The sequence below is a fragment of the Crocuta crocuta genome, unplaced genomic scaffold, assembly GCF_008692635.1.
Source record: "Crocuta crocuta isolate KB4526 unplaced genomic scaffold, BGI_CrCroc_1.0 scaffold10, whole genome shotgun sequence".
In the NCBI taxonomy this organism is placed as follows: domain Eukaryota; kingdom Metazoa; phylum Chordata; class Mammalia; order Carnivora; family Hyaenidae; genus Crocuta; species Crocuta crocuta.
The window spans coordinates 1676980-1695755 of record NW_027527551.1 but is presented as its reverse complement, the minus strand read 5'-3'; the positions used below and the strand labels follow the sequence as shown (position 1 = coordinate 1695755).

The window sequence follows — 18776 nt, the reverse complement described above, 5'->3', positions numbered from 1 at the left end:
CCGCCGTCCGCCGTCACGTGCCGACCCGCCCCGGCCGCGTTGGTGGGTGGGGGCGACTCTGCCAGGCGCCGGGGCAGGAAGGGAGGCGGTCGTGGTGCCATTCTTAAAGGGGCCCGAGGGAAGGCGAGAGGCTGCTGACGGCCGGAAGGAAAATGGTGAGTTGCCGCCGGGGAGGGCGGGGGCCCGAGGGCCGGGCCAGCCAGCGGGCCTCTCCTGTTTGCCGGAGCCCGGCTCGGCGGGCAGCGCCCGGGGTGGGTCGGCGGCCGCTTCCGCCCCGGCTGCTGGCGCGTGCCCACAGCCAGAGACTTAGCCTCTCCCCGCCGCCGCTGCCACCCGCCTGAAGGCAGCATCCTCCAGCGGGTCCTGGGACTGGGGTGCGGCCAGTAGGGTTGGGTCATCTTCGCCTGGGTCCCGCAGGCTGCAGAGTGCCAGCTCCTGACTGCAGGGTCTGAGGGGCCGGAGGTCTGGCTCAGCGAAAGGCTCCCCTAAACAACCGATTTCTTTGCCAGGGCCCGGGCCAGGCCTGAGGGCCAGACAGGCGCAGAGCACCTTCCGCCTGGCGGCCTTTACAGACAGGGAGGACTCAGAAATTCAGATTCCATTCTCGGCCTCGCCTTAGCTTCTGTCCCCTCCTTCCTCCGCCTGCCTCTAAGGATTTCTCCGTATTTTTGCTTTCCTCGAGTCAGGGCAGCTGGAAACCTTTGACCCAGGACTTTGATGTTTAACCTTAAAGTGACAAATGCTTTAGTTTTGTTTGTTCCGGGGGCTTTGGCTTCTGGGGGCTTTGACTTCGTTCTCGAATGGGTTGAACCCCATGCTTAAAAATAAAATGGAGAAGGGGCGCCTGGGTGGCTTAGTCGATTAAGTGTCCGACTTTCGCTTGGGTCATGATCTCGCGGTTTGTGGGTTCGAGCCCCGCGTCGGGCTCTGTGCTGACTGCCGGCTCAGAGCCTGGAGCCTGTTTCAATCTGTGACTCCCTCTCTCTCTGACCCTCCCCTGCTCATGCTGTCTCTCTCTCTCCTAGAAATAAATAAAACATTTTAAAAAAATTTAAAAAAATGGAGAATTAAATCATTTGCCTAACAAGGATTTTTCTGTGTCTTTGCTATCGAGCATTTAAGTATTCTCGTTTCTTTAACTGGAAACAAAACACAGCCCCCCACTGTCCTATCTCTGACTTCTCATTTCTCAACCCATCTCCTTCGAATTGTTCTTGTCATGGCCACCAATTCCATGGGACTTTTCAGTTCCTATCTTTCCTGACCTTTCATCTGCATTTCTGGACAGTTTACTCTCTCCCCTTTTTGAAGCTTTCTCTTTCCCCTTGGCTTCTCATTTTTCTCCAACTTTTAGTATTGGTCCGTATGTGTCCCATGTCTAATGCTTGGTTTTCCATTCTGGGTGTTTTTTCTCTTTCTTTATCCATCATTTCTTACACTCATAGCTTCAATTACCTCCTACCTATAAGCAGATGACTTGTGAATTTGTATCACATTTGCGTCTGGGATCCAGTCCAGGTATATATATCCCACTATTTAGTTATCCTGAAGGAAGCTTTTCCCCACTTGGGTACTTCAGAGCCACCTCAGTTTGTCCAGAGTAGAACTCATTCTCTTTCCCTGCAAACCTGGTTTTCCTCAGTGTCCCTCAGCTCAGGGAAAGGTATCATTTAGTCTGTTACACAAGTGAGAAGTTTGGAGTCACCTCGGTAACCCTTTTTCCTACGTCTTCCCTCCAGTGTGCAATCTGACATTAGCTCCTTTGAAGTGGTTAAGAGAGTGGCTAGAGATCAGGCTTCACGAGTTATGTTAACTTTGGGGCAGAGACTGGGATTGTTTTGGGCATGAGGGGAAATACAGGTAAAGGGCATAGCACCATGTTTCTCTCATTGTGTTTAATATGGGTTAACTGTTCTTAGCAGTATTTCCCTACTTCTCTTGTACCTCATCAACCTAAGCTGCTTTTCATCTGTCACTTGGACTAGTCTTGCCAAGTGACTAGTCTTGCTCTGTTATTCTTGGCACTCTGTTTCCTGCATGCAGATCTGATCATGCTTCCCATAACCACTCTGCTTAAAAGTCCTTAGTCGCTTCCCTTCGCTTATAGGATAAAGACCAAAATATGACCTACACCGCCCTTTGTGGTCCGCTCCCTACCAACCTTCTCTTATACCACGTTCCTGCTCATTCTCTGTTCTACAGTTGCACATTGGCCTTTCACTGTCTTCTATGTACCGTGATCACTTTAAACAAAGGGTCTTTGCATAGGAAGTTTGGGTCCTTTAGATACCTTTTCAGGCAAATCTTTTGTGACCATGGTGTTCTTCCCTAGTCATAAGTTCTCATAGCAGCCCGTGTCTCTCTCGTCTAGTTTGTACTGCAGGTACAAACAAGTACACATTTTCTTACCTGATCCTTTTATGTAGGTCTGTTCTCTACTAGACTGTAACAGACGCTCCCTGAGGGCAAGCCCATATTATTTATTTATTTATTTATTTATTTATTTATTTTATAGGATTGTATCCCTAGCACTTAGCATGGTGCTTATACTCACTAAATGTTTCTTATGTGGATAAACCAATAAGTGAACACTTGAGCTCAATACTCCACTTAACTGTGTTAATACTTACCCACATGGGGTTGTTTGCAGGGTGTTATACTCATTCTTAAATGCTTCTGCTAACTGTAAGCAATTAGAATTGACTGAGCCTGCATCCCTTTTCTTGTAGGAAGGAATTTTTGGCCTTATTATGGTATTGGGAGGGGTGAAAATGCCCAGAAAAGTGCTCTCTAAATCAAACTATAGCATGTTTTTCACTTGGGTTTCTGATCCTCAGAATGTCAGAATTCCAGTCAGAGCTGGAAGGTAAGACTTTTGTGATAAATCGTGGTCTTTGTCTAAACAAGAATCTAAAATATTAATTAGTTTCACTAATGGGTTCAACTTTTGGTTGAAGAGAGAATGGAAATTCTAAATTTTTGACTTCTATATCTTTCTTGAAAATAGACAAAAATAGACTAGGGTTGAATACTAGCTCCTTATGACTTAGCATCTCTTTCTCTAAGGTGAACTAACAGGATGCATGCACATGACTCCTTATTTATTGGATAGGAGCCTTATTTATAGCATAATACCTATTGATGCGATGTGCTTTCTAATTGTAACTAACATATCCCGTTGTCTATCATACCTTACATATTACCAGTATTCTGAATTTAAAGAAAAATTTAAACTTGATACCTATTTCTGCTTTAACTTATGCTCTCATTTACCCAAAATGGGGTCAAAAAGCAGATTTTTATTACATTTGTATTTTAAGTTAAAATTGGAAGCCTTAAACTTTTTGGGTTATAATGAGACATGTGTATTTAGCATTGGACTCAGAACTGTTCTAATTTTCTTGAAAGAGAAGGAAAATTACATATGAAAAGATCAAAGAATGTGGACCTTGTTTGGTACCTGACTCAAACCTACTGTTGGTAGCAAAAAACAACACACACACACATACATACACACACACACACACACACACACACACACACGTGGGTAATCTGAATTCCGTTTGATCATTTGAGATTGGGATTATGGTTTTTTTTTTTTTAAGATGAGATATTGTTACTATCCTTGTATTCTTAATGGCACATACTGTCATTTTAATGATATATACTAACATATTTACAGTTAAAATGAATTTGGGCCTTTGCTGTGTGACTTCCATGGGGGCAGTATTGAGAGTATTGATGAAATAAGACTGGCTATGTGTTGATAATGTTTGAAGCTGATATAGGTGCATAGGATTCCACTATGCTATTCTCTCCTTTTGTATGTTTTCAAAGTTTTACACATTGAAAAAGGAAAAAAAAGATTTCCATCCTCGTGCTTGTAATCGGTAATACATTCACATTACTAAAAGAAGAGTGCTTTTGGCCACTTTGTTGCCAGATTTCTGGAGAAGAGTCTCTAACATTTTTTTCATAATTGTAAAAGATTCTTCTACTTTTTATATTTGTTTCATCTAATTTTGCTTTCATAATTCTTTTTTTTTTTTTTTTAATGTAATCTCTATACCCAGTGTGGGGCTCGAACTCAAGACCCTGAGATAAGAGTTGCACACTCTGCAGATTGAGCCAGCCAGGCACCCCACTTTCATAATTCTTAATAACTTCTTTTTAATCCTCATAGTAATTTAATTAAGATATAAAATGTTATTGGTATTTACTCTTGTGGCTTATTTTTCTTAATTTTTGTTTATTTGTATTTTTTCACAGCTGTGTTACACAGAAATGAACCAAGGTCTTTATAATTCTAAGTACAATAAGGATGATTTTCCTGTTCTTCCTGCGTAGTACAAAAATATGTTTTCTAACAGCTGACAGTGATCCTTGACTTTTCCTATATTCTTCCCTTCCTCTCCAGTTCTGATGAAATTGCACATTATTGTATATAGTTCTTTAAGACATTTATTAGCCAAAGAGAAAGTTAAAGGGTAGCCTATATATAAGATGAACAAATGTGTATGATTCACAGGGATACAAAGGTTAGTAGATTTAAAAGCTCTTTAAATATTCATGTGTTTCAAGTTAATTCATTTAATTGTGACATGTGTAGATGTCAGTATGTTTTTAAAGGTATTAAGTTTTCTAGGGGCTCCTGGGTGGCTCAGTCAGTTGGGTGTCCAACTTTGGCTCAGGTCATGATCTCATGGTTCGTGGGTTCGACCCCGGCGTTGGACTCTGTGCTGACAGCCAGCTCGGAGCCTGGAGCCCTTTTTGGATTCTGTGTCTGCCTCTCTCTCTGACCCTCCCCTGCTGATGCTGTCTCTCTCTCTCTCTTAGAAAATAAATAAAACATTAAAAAAATTTTTTTAAAGCATTAAGTTTTCTAACTTTAACATGTACGTGTATTGAAGTCATGGCATTTTATACATGATTTTTTTCTTTTCTAGAGCGAGTCTTTGGTGGTTTGTGATGTTGCCGAAGATTTAGTGGAAAAGCTGAGAAAGTTTCGTTTTCGCAAAGAAACGAACAATGCTGCCATTATAAGTAAGCTAAAAGTGATTCCCTTAGTTTCATGGTCTTTGTTGATTTTTATCTTCTAGCTACATTGAATAAACTGAGACTTTAGGAGATAATATGCCTCCTCCTGTCTTAATCCTCCCCCTTGCTTTTAGATCACTTAAAAAAAAAAAAAAAATAAGTAACATTTGTTATCTTAGAACAGAGGTGGAGTGTCCTGCCGGCCTCCTTAGCTGCCTACACAGTTCTGGAGAAGATAATCTTAGTCACCTGCTCATGGTAGTGACCCATCCAACTCCATCTTCTAACTTATCAGCAGATTAAAAATTTCCTGGTCCTTCACTCTCAACCAGAAACCTTTGCCTGCACCTCAAGTGGTAAAGTGTTCAGCATTGTCTTCAAAGTGATTTGGGGCCTTATTTCAATTCTAGACTTGAGCCCTAGTTTCACGGAGAGTACTTTTAAGTGTCACCGACTTTGGACAATGGGAGGAATGATTTGCATATTGCCTCTTCCACTGTGAGCTGTGTCTAATGCTATGCAGATTTCTTTTATATTCTTAAGTAATATTTAAGATGTGGGTGATGATTTAGAAAGGTGGAGGAAGGGCCGGGGGTGACAGTGTAGAACTCTATAGACCATGCCTCACAGAGAGTCTCTTGGCAGATGTGAATTAACAAGGCAGTGACAACTTGTCATGAATTTTGGTTCTATTACAAATAAATACTACAACATGGGCGTGCAGTTCTTAAGAGTGAACGTTCATGTCAGTACCATTTTGCTGCAAAAGGTAAAGCTATTTCAGATCTTACTGTATCTTACAGAATTTACTATGAAATTATTACAAACCAAAACTGGCCAACATTTCAGAGTAATGGAAAAGTATAAAGGCATAGATTATCTAAACATATTTCAATTTGTCTTCGGATTATGTTACGTATATTTGCATATAGATATCATGCTATTTGATAATTCATCATGTCTGAATAATCACACTGCGCTGTGAAATCTGGACCCTGGGGAAGCTGGGAATCTAGTGGTGGTTCTATCCTAACCCCTGGTCTGCTTTGCCTTTGCAGTTCTGAGCGTGCTACGTAGACCATGCTCCTTTGTAGTCACCCTTTCAGACCTTTTCTTATTATCAAGGAAGTTGTGTTTGCATTACAAAATTCTTCAGATACACAGAAAATGTGAGGAGTTGATGTAAACTTCTAAATAAGCAAATTAGATGATGAGAATTGTGGGTAAAAGCCTTTAAATGCAGACTGCTTGAAAAGCACAGCTAGCTAATTAGACCATAAACTAAACTGCAAATGTGTTTTGTGATTGTGTTTCTTAATGTTTTAATTTTAGATGCCAGAAAAAGGGCTGAGACTCTGTGGGTTGGGTAGATCGAGGTCACATTAGAATCACAGTTTACCTATACTGTCTTTTTATTTTAGTGAAGATTGATAAGGATAAACGCCTGGTGGTACTGGATGAAGAGCTTGAGGTTTGTTTGATCAGCTAAGTACAGTTTTATAGTTAAGCAATTAATATTGCTTAAAAGATGCTGTGTTAGTTACATGTCCTTTTAGAATGAGTCTAAATACATGCTCGTTATGCATGAAAAGCATGTGCTAATTATTATGTAGCACAGTCTTGCTAATTTAATCACTTTCTTTAAAACATTAATGAAACCAGTGTAATAAGTGGTCGAAGTTAGGGCTACATGTCCAATAAAAACTCAGTTAACTTTATAACTTCTAACTTGCTTGGCCAATAATTAAGCTCTAAAATGCTATAACCTAAGCGTTTAGTTTGTCATATTAAGTAACTAATTTAGACTGAAAAGAAATTAACTTCTTTTCTCCAAGATGTTGTTGTTTCTTTTGAGTGGCTTATTATCTTACTCAGAATTTCCTGACAGCTGGAACATGAGCACGACTGTTTAGTTAATAAATGGAACTACATTGAGTGGACTGGTGCGGGCTTTCATTGGCTTGAGGGCTTAGTGATCTCAATTTATATGCAGTTTAGTAACCTAAAATTTTATGTTATGGGATATGGTTATGAAATTATATCTGTTAGTAGAATGGGTACTTGGTATATGTCTTAAGGACTTACAGGTAAAAAATGTTTAAAAGATGTTTTTCTTTATGGTGCCAGGGCATTTCACCGGATGAACTTAAAGATGAACTGCCTGAACGACAACCTCGATATCCTTTTCTTAGTGCTTCAGTGGTCAGAATTTTATTTATGAAGTTGGTTTGTTCAGTTTTTAAAAGACCTATACTTTACAAAATATTCTCCCATACCATGATCACAATCAAAATGTGTATGCGCAGGGGTGCCTAGTGTCCAGCTCAGGTCATGATCTCAGGGTTTGTGAGTTTGAGCCCTGCATCAGGCTGTCTGCTGTCAGCTCAGACCTGCTTTGGATCCTTTGTCCCTCTCTTGTTCTACCTCTCCCCCACTGTGTTCTCTCTTTCTCTCCCTCTCTCTCTCTCTCTCTCTCTCTCAAAAAAAAAAAAAAAATGTATGCACATACTGGACTAAGAAAAATGGGAAGTTGAAGTATTAGTGAGATGAATTATTTCTTTTTTAAAAATTCCTTTTATTATGTGTTTATAATAAAAATTTAGAAAGAGAAAAAAATCCTTACTAAATCTACACTTTTAATAAATTTACTTTTGAGGGATTATATGATTTAATAACAACTTTGGGGCTCATGTATACTTTTGTGGAAAGATAATGATAATAAAGGTATGGCCCAAATGGATAGGAGAGAAATTTACCGCTCACTAGCTCCTCAGTTGTAATATTTCTTTCAGAACTTTGTCGGTAGGTACTTGTCTCAAATAGAGCAAAAACTTTTAGTTTCTTTAACTTGAGAAAAACCTTCATTGTGTATAGTTATAAATATCAACATGATGATGGAAGAGTTTCATATCCTCTGTGCTTTATTTTCTCCAGCCCTGTTGGTGAGTAAATTCCTTTAAATAGTGTATATTTGGTTCTGATCTAATTAAACCATTTTTATATAAGACAATCATTATGCTTGTTTTAAAGATATAAAGTGTTGAATTAACCTAAATAGAGATATGTGTGCATGTGCACATGAATTCATCCTTAGAAAGAAATTTTCTTAGGATAAATTTCTAGAGGCGTAATTCATCAGTCAAATCATACATACATTTAAGGAATTTGAAATGTAGTGTCATTGTGAATTACCAGCATACGTTTTTTATTTTAGTTTTGTGCATAAGTACGTGAACTTCGTGTATGATCATGATTCATATTTGCATTTATGTTTAAAATAGTAGTTACCGATGCTACGCCTATAATCTTGAGAATAGTTCCAGAATAGCTTACATTAGATATTAAAGTGGCTTATTGTTAATTAAGGTATATCGTTATCACCAGAATATCCAGTACCATCACCATTTTTGCCCACAACTCTCTGAACCCTTCTCTAAATTTTACTATTTGCATCATTTACTTAGCACTTAAAATAGTAACTTTTTTCCAGGGCTCATCTCCCCACACTGATTTATCACCATCCCCAAACCTATATGTGTTAGGCATCCATAAAATTGACCTTGATATTTAATGTCAAAATTAAGATAGTGCTGAAAAGTTCTTAAGTATTTACAGGGTTGTAAAAGATCTACAGAGATCTAGCTTCATTTATTTTTGTTGACCTATATAGCCTTGTTTGTCATTTAGCTATGGCTCTGTGCAGGCAATATGCAGTGTAAGACTCTCGAAATACACCCATATGCACTTAGACTTAAGTTTTTTGTAAACCCAGTAGCATAAGAAAATCCTAAATGTGTCATTTTTTGGAAGTAAAAAATGAAAACTCATCACTTTTTAAATTTCTGAGTCTCATGTCTACACTAATTTCTCTTCCAGGATGTAAGCCTGAACAACAGATGATGTATGCTGGGAGTAAGAATAAGCTAGTCCAAACAGCTGAACTAACCAAGGTTGTATTTGTATTTTACTTGCTTATTGAGACAGTATTTTTCCCTTCAGGTGCTAAAGTAATCTGAAGAGTTAAGTATTTTTTATGCAGGTGAGAGTTATATAGAACAGAGCAGTAAACTTAGAGAGTTTTATTGTTTGAAAAAAGAATGATACAAGTCATTAATTCAAAGTTTTTTGAATGGAAATTATAAGTTGATTAGAAGAAATCACATTCAAAATATAGGCAGCTTTAGAAAAGCCACTGCAACTATTCAATCTGTTGAGAGTTTTTTTTATCTGGTATATGTAGTTTCTGGTAGATAAAAGTAAGCATTGAAATTTCTCAGAGCCCTTTACCATAGCCTAAATGAAACAAATTCCGTATTATGCAGTTAACTGTTTCATTCCCAAGTGTAAAATTAAATTGTTAAGAATACTTATTAGCTTTCTGAAGCTACAACATTCTGTTTTATATGAGACCCTGTCCTTACGTCCCCATTGGCCCCATTGTTTTATGGCATTTTTGAAGTTTAATGGTAAGAGAGATACTTGTTCTCAAACTGTATTTAACTTCCATGTATTAGTTTGAGTTGATAAAGTATATACTTTTAAGGTTTTGAAATGGAGTATTATATCACTGAAACAATATTTCCTTTTAGGTTTTATTTTAAGAACAGCATCAGTGTTTTCTCCTTAGGTATTTAATCATCAATCCAGGAGATGTCTTTCATTCCCCCCTGCTTTTTCTGTTTAGCCCATGTAATTGTGATTGACACCACCAACTTATAGACCCTACTTTTTCTCGTTTGTACCATAGGAACACCTTGGAGTTGACCTAAGGGGTGGGTGATTAGGAAGGAGCTCTGTTAACAGCTTCATTTCTGTTCTAATGCCATGCACACTGTAAAGTGCTGGAATTAAGGCATTACAATTTATAAGTGGCTTTTACAGATAATCACATTGAATCCTCACTACCACACTTTGTGGTTGATGGTGATATTCCTGTTCTGTAGATGGGAAAATTGAGGTTCAGAAGATGAAAGACTTGCCCAAGGTTTTATAATAGTAAATGACAGAGCTAGGATTCAAACCCACATCTGGCCTCAATCCCATCCTTTCTGCTCTATTACATTCTTTCTTTGTGTTATACTTCCTCCATCTGTGTGTGTACAGATCCTTGCAGAGATATGTGGCTGTGGACCTGTAGTGTATCCTTATCAAAACAGTCTACAGCTTGTATTTCCTCCAACTGTGGAAGACCAGTGTATGTTCTTGAAATTCCTAACTGATTTTAGTTGTGTATGCTTGGGGTATCTCTTCTAGTGGATATGATGTACAGAACTGTTCTTTTAGAACATTTGTAGATTTGTGCTTTTAAGAGAGTTTTGGTTTTATGCCATCTTGATTGCTAAACTTTGGTAACTTAGTACTTAGCGTTAAAAAAAAAAAGTAAAGGTTGGGGCTCCTGGCTTGCTCAGTCAGTAGAGTATGTGACTCTTGACCTCACAGGTGTAAGTTCGAGCTCCACATTGAGTGTAGAGATTACTTTAACAAATAAAAAAAGTAAAGGTATATCTAACTTACATAGGTAAGTCATGAGCAGCATGAATGAAAGGAAGGAGGATTTGATATTCAACACTCACGTATACAATACGTTTGATTTTTTTTTTTTTTTGAGAGTGTTAAAGTATGACCTAAGATTTTTTTCCTTAAGGTATTTGAAATAAGAAACACTGAAGACCTAACTGAAGAATGGTTACGTGAGAAACTTGGATTTTTCCACTAATGTGAACTTCTGTGTTTCTAAAGTATTTATGTATTAACCTGACCATACTGGAACCAGACATAAATACTTATGCCTAAAAATGCACTGTTACTTACAGTTTGTTTCCTGCAGTAAAGAAAAATTCTTCATTTGTTCAAAGTTTGAACAAAGGGGAAATCATCTTCATAGTAATGAAACTTTGTAAAGTGTTTCCTTATATTTGTAATTGTTAGGTGGACTACTTCTCTCCAGGGACTTTTTGCACTCTTGTGACTAATTTCTATAACTTACGGTTCAGAATTTGTTACTATTTACAGACACTATTGGAAAGTGGGTATTAGATTGTGATAGACAACAGTTGCCTCCTTTTGACAAATACTGGATATTAGCAGTTTATATATGAAAATAGCATATTATCACTTGTCAAATCTTTGAAATTAATTTGGGGTAGAACACTTGAATGACCCAATTTTGAGCCATGAAAAGTAATTTACTGTAGTGTAATCTGCATTACAAGTACACTTTTCATCAATTCCATGCCTTCTTTGGTTTCCTGTATCTTTTTAATCAAGTCCAGAAATTTTATTCATCAGTCATTTCATTCTTAGGTCTGGGAGTTAGATTTTATAATAGTTATGACTATTAGGTTTTCTTTTTAATAGAAAATAGCATCTTAGTCTTGGAAATTGATAGGTTGGAACTAATCAAGGGCTTCATTCCTGGTTGTGTCATAGCTAGATAGTTTTGGATCTAGGTTGATAACACTTTATTTATAAAGCACCTCTCAGTGTTGTCCTGTGAACACTAGTTATTTTAAGTGTGTTAATACTGTGCCTTTGATTTGTTAGCTTTGAAGTTAGTTTAAGACTTTTACACTGCCAGTATTCCAGATTTGGTGAAATTAATACTTTTGTAAAGGGTCCAAGTAAAACAATTTTCTAATATGTTTATCTGAAATTTGTAATAAATAAAGTCAACTTCATATTTTTAAAATTCCAACTATCTGCTTGCATTGGTGAATATTGGCAGTTGAGAGTTATAACTTTGGGTATACTTATGATTAGTTTTGTGCCATAGGAAAAATTACTTCTCTTAAAACCTTGGCCAGAGTTAATAACATTAACACATCAATAGAAATTGCATCTTATATCCTAAATGTCAGAAGATACTCTAAACTGTACATCTGTCTTGTTGGCATCCTTGGCATAAAGCAAGGATTCTAATATGAAGTGTACTTTAACAACGTATAAGTAACTGTTTAACATTAATTTGACAAATGGTCTTGAGACTCTAAAGACTAATCAGTTTTGGTGAGCAAATTCTTATATTAAGAAAATCTTAGTCGTTTCAAAACTAGAAAGGCATTTTTTTATGTTGGCATATTTTCCATTCATCCATTCTTTGCATTTTTTGAGGTTTCTGTGCCAACTTTAATACAGAGGTGAAGATAGTTGGAATTTTCAGAATATTGAATCCTCTGTTGCCAACACTATTTGGTTTCACTAATCTAAAAAAACAGGAAGCAATGGGAAGTTAGTTGGAGATGAGGAAGTGCTAGAGTGGGCATTTGTTTTGGGTAATGAATGGGAAGAATTCTTTATTCCGGTTGAGAGAGAGAGAGAGAGAGAGAGAGAGAGAGAACTTTACCCAGGAAGTTTATGAATTCTTTAAACAGCTATTTTGATATTGGAGAATAATGCTTATAATTCTGCAGAAATGCAGATATAACCCAAGTCAATGGAGAGTCTTTTTTAATGTTTTTAAATGAAGGAAATGAGATTTTTGTTTCACCTGGTTTGCAGCAATAAGAGAAACTAGTGCTGCAAGAATGTATTTTTTAATGAGGTTCCTTTTTTGTCTTGCCTGTTGTTGTTTTTTGTTTTTTAAATTGAAAGCCCTCTATAATGTCAGATAATACTGACCTCCATGAATAGAACTTAGTTCCCCTGTTCTCTAACAGGGGCAAAGAACTGTGATAAATCATGCTTTTTTGACCTTGTTTGATTCCTTAACTATAACACGTATTTTACAGGACAGTAGAATAAGACTGGGGAAGCAGTAGAACATGTTTTTACTCCCTCCGTCCTATAGGGAGACTTCTAAATTCTACGCTCTAGAGTATTCTCAGACTTTTGTATAAATTTCCTTTCCACATAATCAAATTTTTGCATTGTTCTGTTCAAGTATATTTCTTTTTGCTCTCTTTTTCTGCCTTCTCTCAAACAGTAACTCCAGATTTGACAATTGCAGTTTTAACATTCCATAGCTTTCTGGTGCAGCTATTCCCATTCATATCTTAATCTTTCCCTTTTGGCATCAGCTTTTTTTCCTGGGAACCTCCTTAATGGTCTTCTAAGTCAGCATTAGTTTTGAAATTGTTGGCCTTGCATAGTAAGTTCTGCATAGCATCTAATGTTGTCACAATAGAGCCAGCTAGGACCCCTAGCATGTTTTTAGTATGGTTTTTGTGGCAGCGCAACTGACAGATGAAGAAAACTGTTCTCAGGTTACTATGCTGAAATTCCAAAATGTCGTTTTGAATAGCATTCACGTTGTTCTGGTACTGAAGCAATCATGTCAGGAGAAAGGTTGTTAGACTGTTTTCGTTTAATTGACTTCTCAAATAAATGTTCAAATTGTCTATTTCTAAAAAGTTTACCAAATGCCTAGTGCAGTTAAACATACTCTTGTTTAAGAGGGTGTTGCTACATTTTTTTTATTATCATAACTAAATAATCTTTGTAGCAAAATGTCTGTCAGCACTTTTCTCTCCCCTTTTATCTCCTATTTTCAGGAGTCACATGTAGCCATAAACTGTATTCTGGTCTGACACTTTAAAAATTTCCAGTTAGAGGAGTTTATTGCCAAATTAAATTTGGCTGTCTTTATTCCCCACATATATAGCTAGTGAGGAAGGTATACTTAAAAAAATGTTTGGACTACTTTAAAACCTGAACAATGTCATTAATCCATAATGTGGACTAGTGATGAATAGATATTTTCATAAGAGTTTAAATGCTGATATTTGGTGGAAGTAGAGAGTAACTTGTATTCTATCAATTCAAATATTCTTAGTACGGTTGCTTTCCCTATTTGTTCAATAGACTGATAATACTGGAATCTACGGAATTTGAGCCTTTACAACTTATGTGAAGAAGTGTCTCAAACATTTCTGGACAAATCTTATTTTGTATTTCTGGAAGAATGTAAATCTTACAGGCCACTTAACACCAATGGTCCCAAGTTGAATATTCTTGAGAAATTTGTTTCTTGTTAGGCCATTTGACATTTCACATCCGTGACCATGTTCCTGTAATATTCAAAACAACTATGTTAAGGTTGTGATAGAAACTGTGTTCTCTTGCTTTTTGGAATATAGTTCATACACGTATATTACTTGAATATTGTTTGAGATCACTACCTTGCCAGGGCAGTTCCAACTGATCTGGATGGCCCGATATAATCTCATTCAGGAGGCTTGAAACATTCATGGTTTAGTCTTGTGAACTTTAACAGTTCCCTGTCATCATTTAACAAAATCAACAACTGGCACAAGTTCCTAAGCTGTGATTTCAGTCTCTGCTAGTTCATATTGCATGTTTATTTTGGACAGTCTTCTGTTAAGCATGGTGCTTGTACTGGTTTAAATAAAATGTTAACATGAAAAGACTTCTGACTTCTCTTTTTTTCCCTCACCTCCTCTCCCTTTTAGAGTTACTTTTACCTGCCTGGCTCAATTGTGGCCTTTGCGTGAGCCACACCGATTCAGTTTACTTTCTCTGGAAAAAGAGGCAAAATAAACAGGAATCACGTGGCAAAAACGAGATTGGGTGAGGGAGAATGTAACAAGATTCTAAAAACTTCTAAAACTTGGTCTGATGCTAAAATGATTGTAGTGGCAGAGGGCGTTCTTTCTTCTTTTTTATTTTAATGTTTGTTTATTTTTGAGAGAAAGAGTGCTAGCTGAGGAGGGGCAGAGAGAGGGGAAGACACAAAATCCAAAGCAGGCTTCAGGCTCTGAGCTGTCTGCACAGAGCCCGACGTGGGGAATTATGAAATCAGGACCTGAGCCGAAGTCAGAGGCTTTACTGACTGAGCCACCCAGGCGACCCCGGAGGGCGTTATTTCAAATGATGAACTCTTGCTTTCAATGGGAAAACCTTAAGGGGGCTGCTTACTTTCCAAGAAATCAAATTCAAGGATCTTTTATTGAATATTGTATATCACTATTTATTAAACATTCATTGAAGTTCCATTGTGCCTTTATAGACTATTCTACAGGGTTTTCTATTGAATGAATATAAATTACCACTTCTTATCCAGTTTTTAGAGTTTACCATACACTTCTTGTGATCGAATATGTGATAGAAGTCACAGTTTATGTTTGTGAAAGTAGTAGTTTATGCCTTCCTGACTTCAAGAATCTCACAAGGAGAATTGGGCAGAGCTTGGAAACCTGTCTGATTTCTCAAATGTGTCCATTTAGCTACTCAAATGGCCAACTCCTAAATTTTTTCACTTTTTTTTTTTGGTCCTATTTGTTTTTCAGCAACAAAAAGCATTTACAGACACTTAACCTCCCAGCGTGGGCCCAATTCTCTTTTGCATGAAGACACACCCTGGGTAGATATTGTTTCCTTTACAGTATATTTTTAGCTATGTTGGGGACACAAGTAGATTAAAGAGCTTATTGCTGAGCATCAGGGAGTTTTTACACTGTCTCTTGTTCTTTACTTGAGATCTCTCCCCAGGTGACATGAAAGCTCCCTGCCGAGGTAACCCCCTTTTCCAATTAAAGGGAAGAAAATGCAGAATGCCTAGGTTCTAGCTTGTACCCAAAAACTGTGCTGTAGTCCCCAAGGTGTGTGTGTTAAGAGAGGGAGCGAGAGAGACACTCCTTGTCTCTATCACCTGCACAATTAAGCACAAATTCTCTTCCTAGAATTCAAGGCCTTTGGTGTTTTGGCCGATTCCTTACCTATAGTGGACAGCCAAGCCCAAGTATGCTGCAGCCCATAGTTAGGGAGCAGGGCCCCAGCCACTGCTCCTTGGTGAGGCCTTCAGGCCACCATGACTTGTCTCCAGGCTGTCCTTCCCTGCCCTCAGCCCCTCCCATCCTCACTTGACACAGGATCTCTCACTTGCGGCACTCCCTGGTTAGACTCAAGGGCCATGAGCCTCTAAGCGGGGCCGATCACCCTCCCAGTGTCAGGAATCAAATTGTAAAGTGCCTCTTGGTTTATTGTAGGGAGGTATGTTATAGTTCAATTCCTGACATTGGAAAGACTACCTCGTTCTCTTGAAGTGGGAACTAATCATGGAAGAATGCCCTAAGGTGGAGGAGGGGGGAGAAGGTGCCTGCGGGGGCCATGTGGAACGAAGCTGGCATGTGGAGTAGCTGAAGCATGTTAAAGATTGAGCTTCACATTGAAGAGCTATTCCTGCCTTTTCTCTTAGGACCTCCTTTGATCCAAGACCACTCCTCAGAGTCACCTCTTTTTTAATTCATTTTTTTAATGTTTATTTTTGAGAGAGACAGAGATAGCATGAGTGGGGAAGGGGACAGAGAGAGAGAGGGAGACACAGAATCTGAATCAGGCCCCAGCCCTGAGCTGTCAGCACAGAGCCCAATGCAGGGCTTGAACCCACAAACCATGAGATCATGACCTGAGCCGAAGTCGGATGCTTAACCAACTGAGCCACCCAGGTGCCCCCAGAGCCTCCTCTTTCTGAGGGTTGGTTGGTTGGTCAGGTTTTTCTGGGTTCTACCCCTACCAGAAACCCTCCATTACTTACATTATTTTGTTATCTTGCATGCAAAAGTACCTAGTTCTAGTACAACCTCTGATTTCACCTGCCAGGATTCCCTACATTTACACTCAGGCCTAACTGAACACCTCTCTTTCATTGGCACGTGCTCCGGGCCTCATCCCCTACCAACAGAAACACCCTCTGCATGCTGCCGCTGCCTGTCAAAAATAACAGTCTTCAATAATTATCTCAAATGTCAATAAAACACACAAAACTTTTATTAAACCATTATCATTAGAGAGGGATCCCTGGGTGTCTCAGTCAGTTAAGCATCTGACTCTTGGTATCAGCTCAGGTCATGATCTCACTGGGGTGAGATCAAGCCCTGCATCAGGCTCTGTGCTGAGCATGGAGCCTGCTCTCTCTCTCTCTCTCTCTCTCTCTCTCTCTCTCCTCTCTCTCTCTTCTCCCTGCCCCTCCCCACGCACATTCATGCGTGTGCTCTCTCAAAAAAGAATTAAAAAGAAAAACCAGTATCATTAGAGAAAAATTAGAAAATACAAACAAGAAAAAGGAAAAAAATGCCTACTGCTCCAAGAAATTCATTGTGATGTTTTTGGTTATGTGTTTCCCTCTCTCTGGAGGAATCCTCTGACCCCAAAGCTTTTCTAGGAACCATAAAGAATTATAGAATTACACTTTTTTCTTGTTTCAATTATTTCGAGAGAGTAAGAAAAAGGGAGAGAGTGTGCGTGAGCGGGAGAGAGCCAGAGAAAGAGGGAGGGAGAATCAGGCAGGCTTCGCGCTGTCAGTACAGAGTCCCACTTAGGGCTGGATTTCATGAATCGTGAGATCATGACCTGAGTGGAGTACAAGAGTCCAACACTTAATGGACTGAGTCACCCAGGTGCCCTTTAACTCATTTTTTTCAGGTAATTAAAAGTTCCAGTCTAGTCTAATGTCAAAGATGTCACTATCTTACTTCCTTTAAAGCTCTCTCCCTCGGGGCACCTGGGTGGTGCAGTCGGTTAAATGTCCAACTCTTGATCTCAGTTCAGGTCATGATCTCACAGTTTGTGAGGTCCAGCCATGCATCAGGCCCCATGCTGATAGCCTTGATGGTGAGGAGCCTGCTTAGGTTCTGTCTGTCCTCTCTAACCCACCCCTGCTTGTGTGCTCCCTCTCTCCCTTTCTCTCTCTCTCAAAATAAATAAACTTAAAAAAAGAACCAAAACAACAACCAAAAAAAACTCCCTCCCTCCTCTCTCTCTTTCCTCCCCTCTACTTTCATCAAGTCCACTTCAGGCTGGGAACTCACTGTGGGGATGGGGTGTGGTCTGTTCCTCATTACTGTCCCGCCTTGCTCCCCTACTCGCAAGCTGTCTCTGGGCCCTCTGAGATTAGTGGAGGGGCACAACTTAAGGCAGCAGAAAAAGACTCATTAACCTGGTACACATGTAATCAGAGTTGGGGCCCTCTGGGGTATGGCCAATGTCAAATACCAGTTCCATTTCCACCTTGAATGCTTCTGTGAGTTCTTTGCCAATTCCCATTGAGGACTTTGGCTGGAGATCCCTTGACATGGGTCATGTCTTCTATGGCTAGTGGCTTTACAACTGTAAAGCTCTTAGCTTCTGGTAGTCATCTCTGGCACAGAAACCCTGCTTCTCCAGGTAGGCATCTTGAGCTGTGTCCCTTGTTCAGCTCCCTTCCTCAGTCCCCAAAAAACATGCATCTTTGCCTTGCTGCCATCAGGGATGGTACAGTTGGCTTCCTCTGCTCTCAGTGTCAGCTCTCACGTGAATCTAGCCCCTGCATGGTTCTCTGATTTCGCTGTTTCCTATTCTTCTAGCCCACTACACCCGAGCCATGCTGGATTTAATTTTGTTCATCAAACACACCAAGCTGAGCCATTCTCACTAGCTGTAGCTTCTTCCTGGGAAGATTGCCCACTCTCCCTTCTCTGCACTCACCTCCTCAGTATTCCTTTGGCTGGCTCCTTTATTCTGAACTGAGCTTGAATGTTTCCTCCCACAGAGATTTTTCCTGGTCATTCATCCTAAGGTAGCAACACATTCACCGTCATATCACGTCTGTTTTTCTTTTCTTTTCTTTTCTTTTCTTTTCTTTTCTTTTCTTTTCTTTTCTTTTCTTTTCTTTTCTTTTCTTTTCTTTTCTCTCCTTTCCTTTCCTTTCCTTTCCTTTCCTTTCCTTTCCTTTCCTTTTTTTTTTCCTTTCCTTTCCTTTCCTTTCCTTCTTTCCTTTTTACAACTGTTCTAATTCTCTGCCTAGC

General features: G+C 39.0%; 1 protein-coding gene across 1 annotated transcript; it reads left to right on the top strand.

The window, feature by feature from the left end:
- The first annotated feature begins 36 nt into the window (after positions 1–36).
- GMFB (glia maturation factor beta) lies at positions 37–14401 on the top strand. The gene is made up of 7 exons (XM_077768214.1): positions 37–155; positions 4947–5043; positions 6459–6508; positions 7165–7214; positions 7897–7979; positions 8914–8987; positions 10682–14401. Exons 1-7 carry the CDS (start codon positions 153–155, stop codon positions 10751–10753), a joined length of 429 nt encoding a protein of 142 aa, XP_077624340.1. The 5' UTR covers positions 37–152; the 3' UTR covers positions 10754–14401.
- Positions 14402–18776: the final 4375 nt, after the last annotated feature.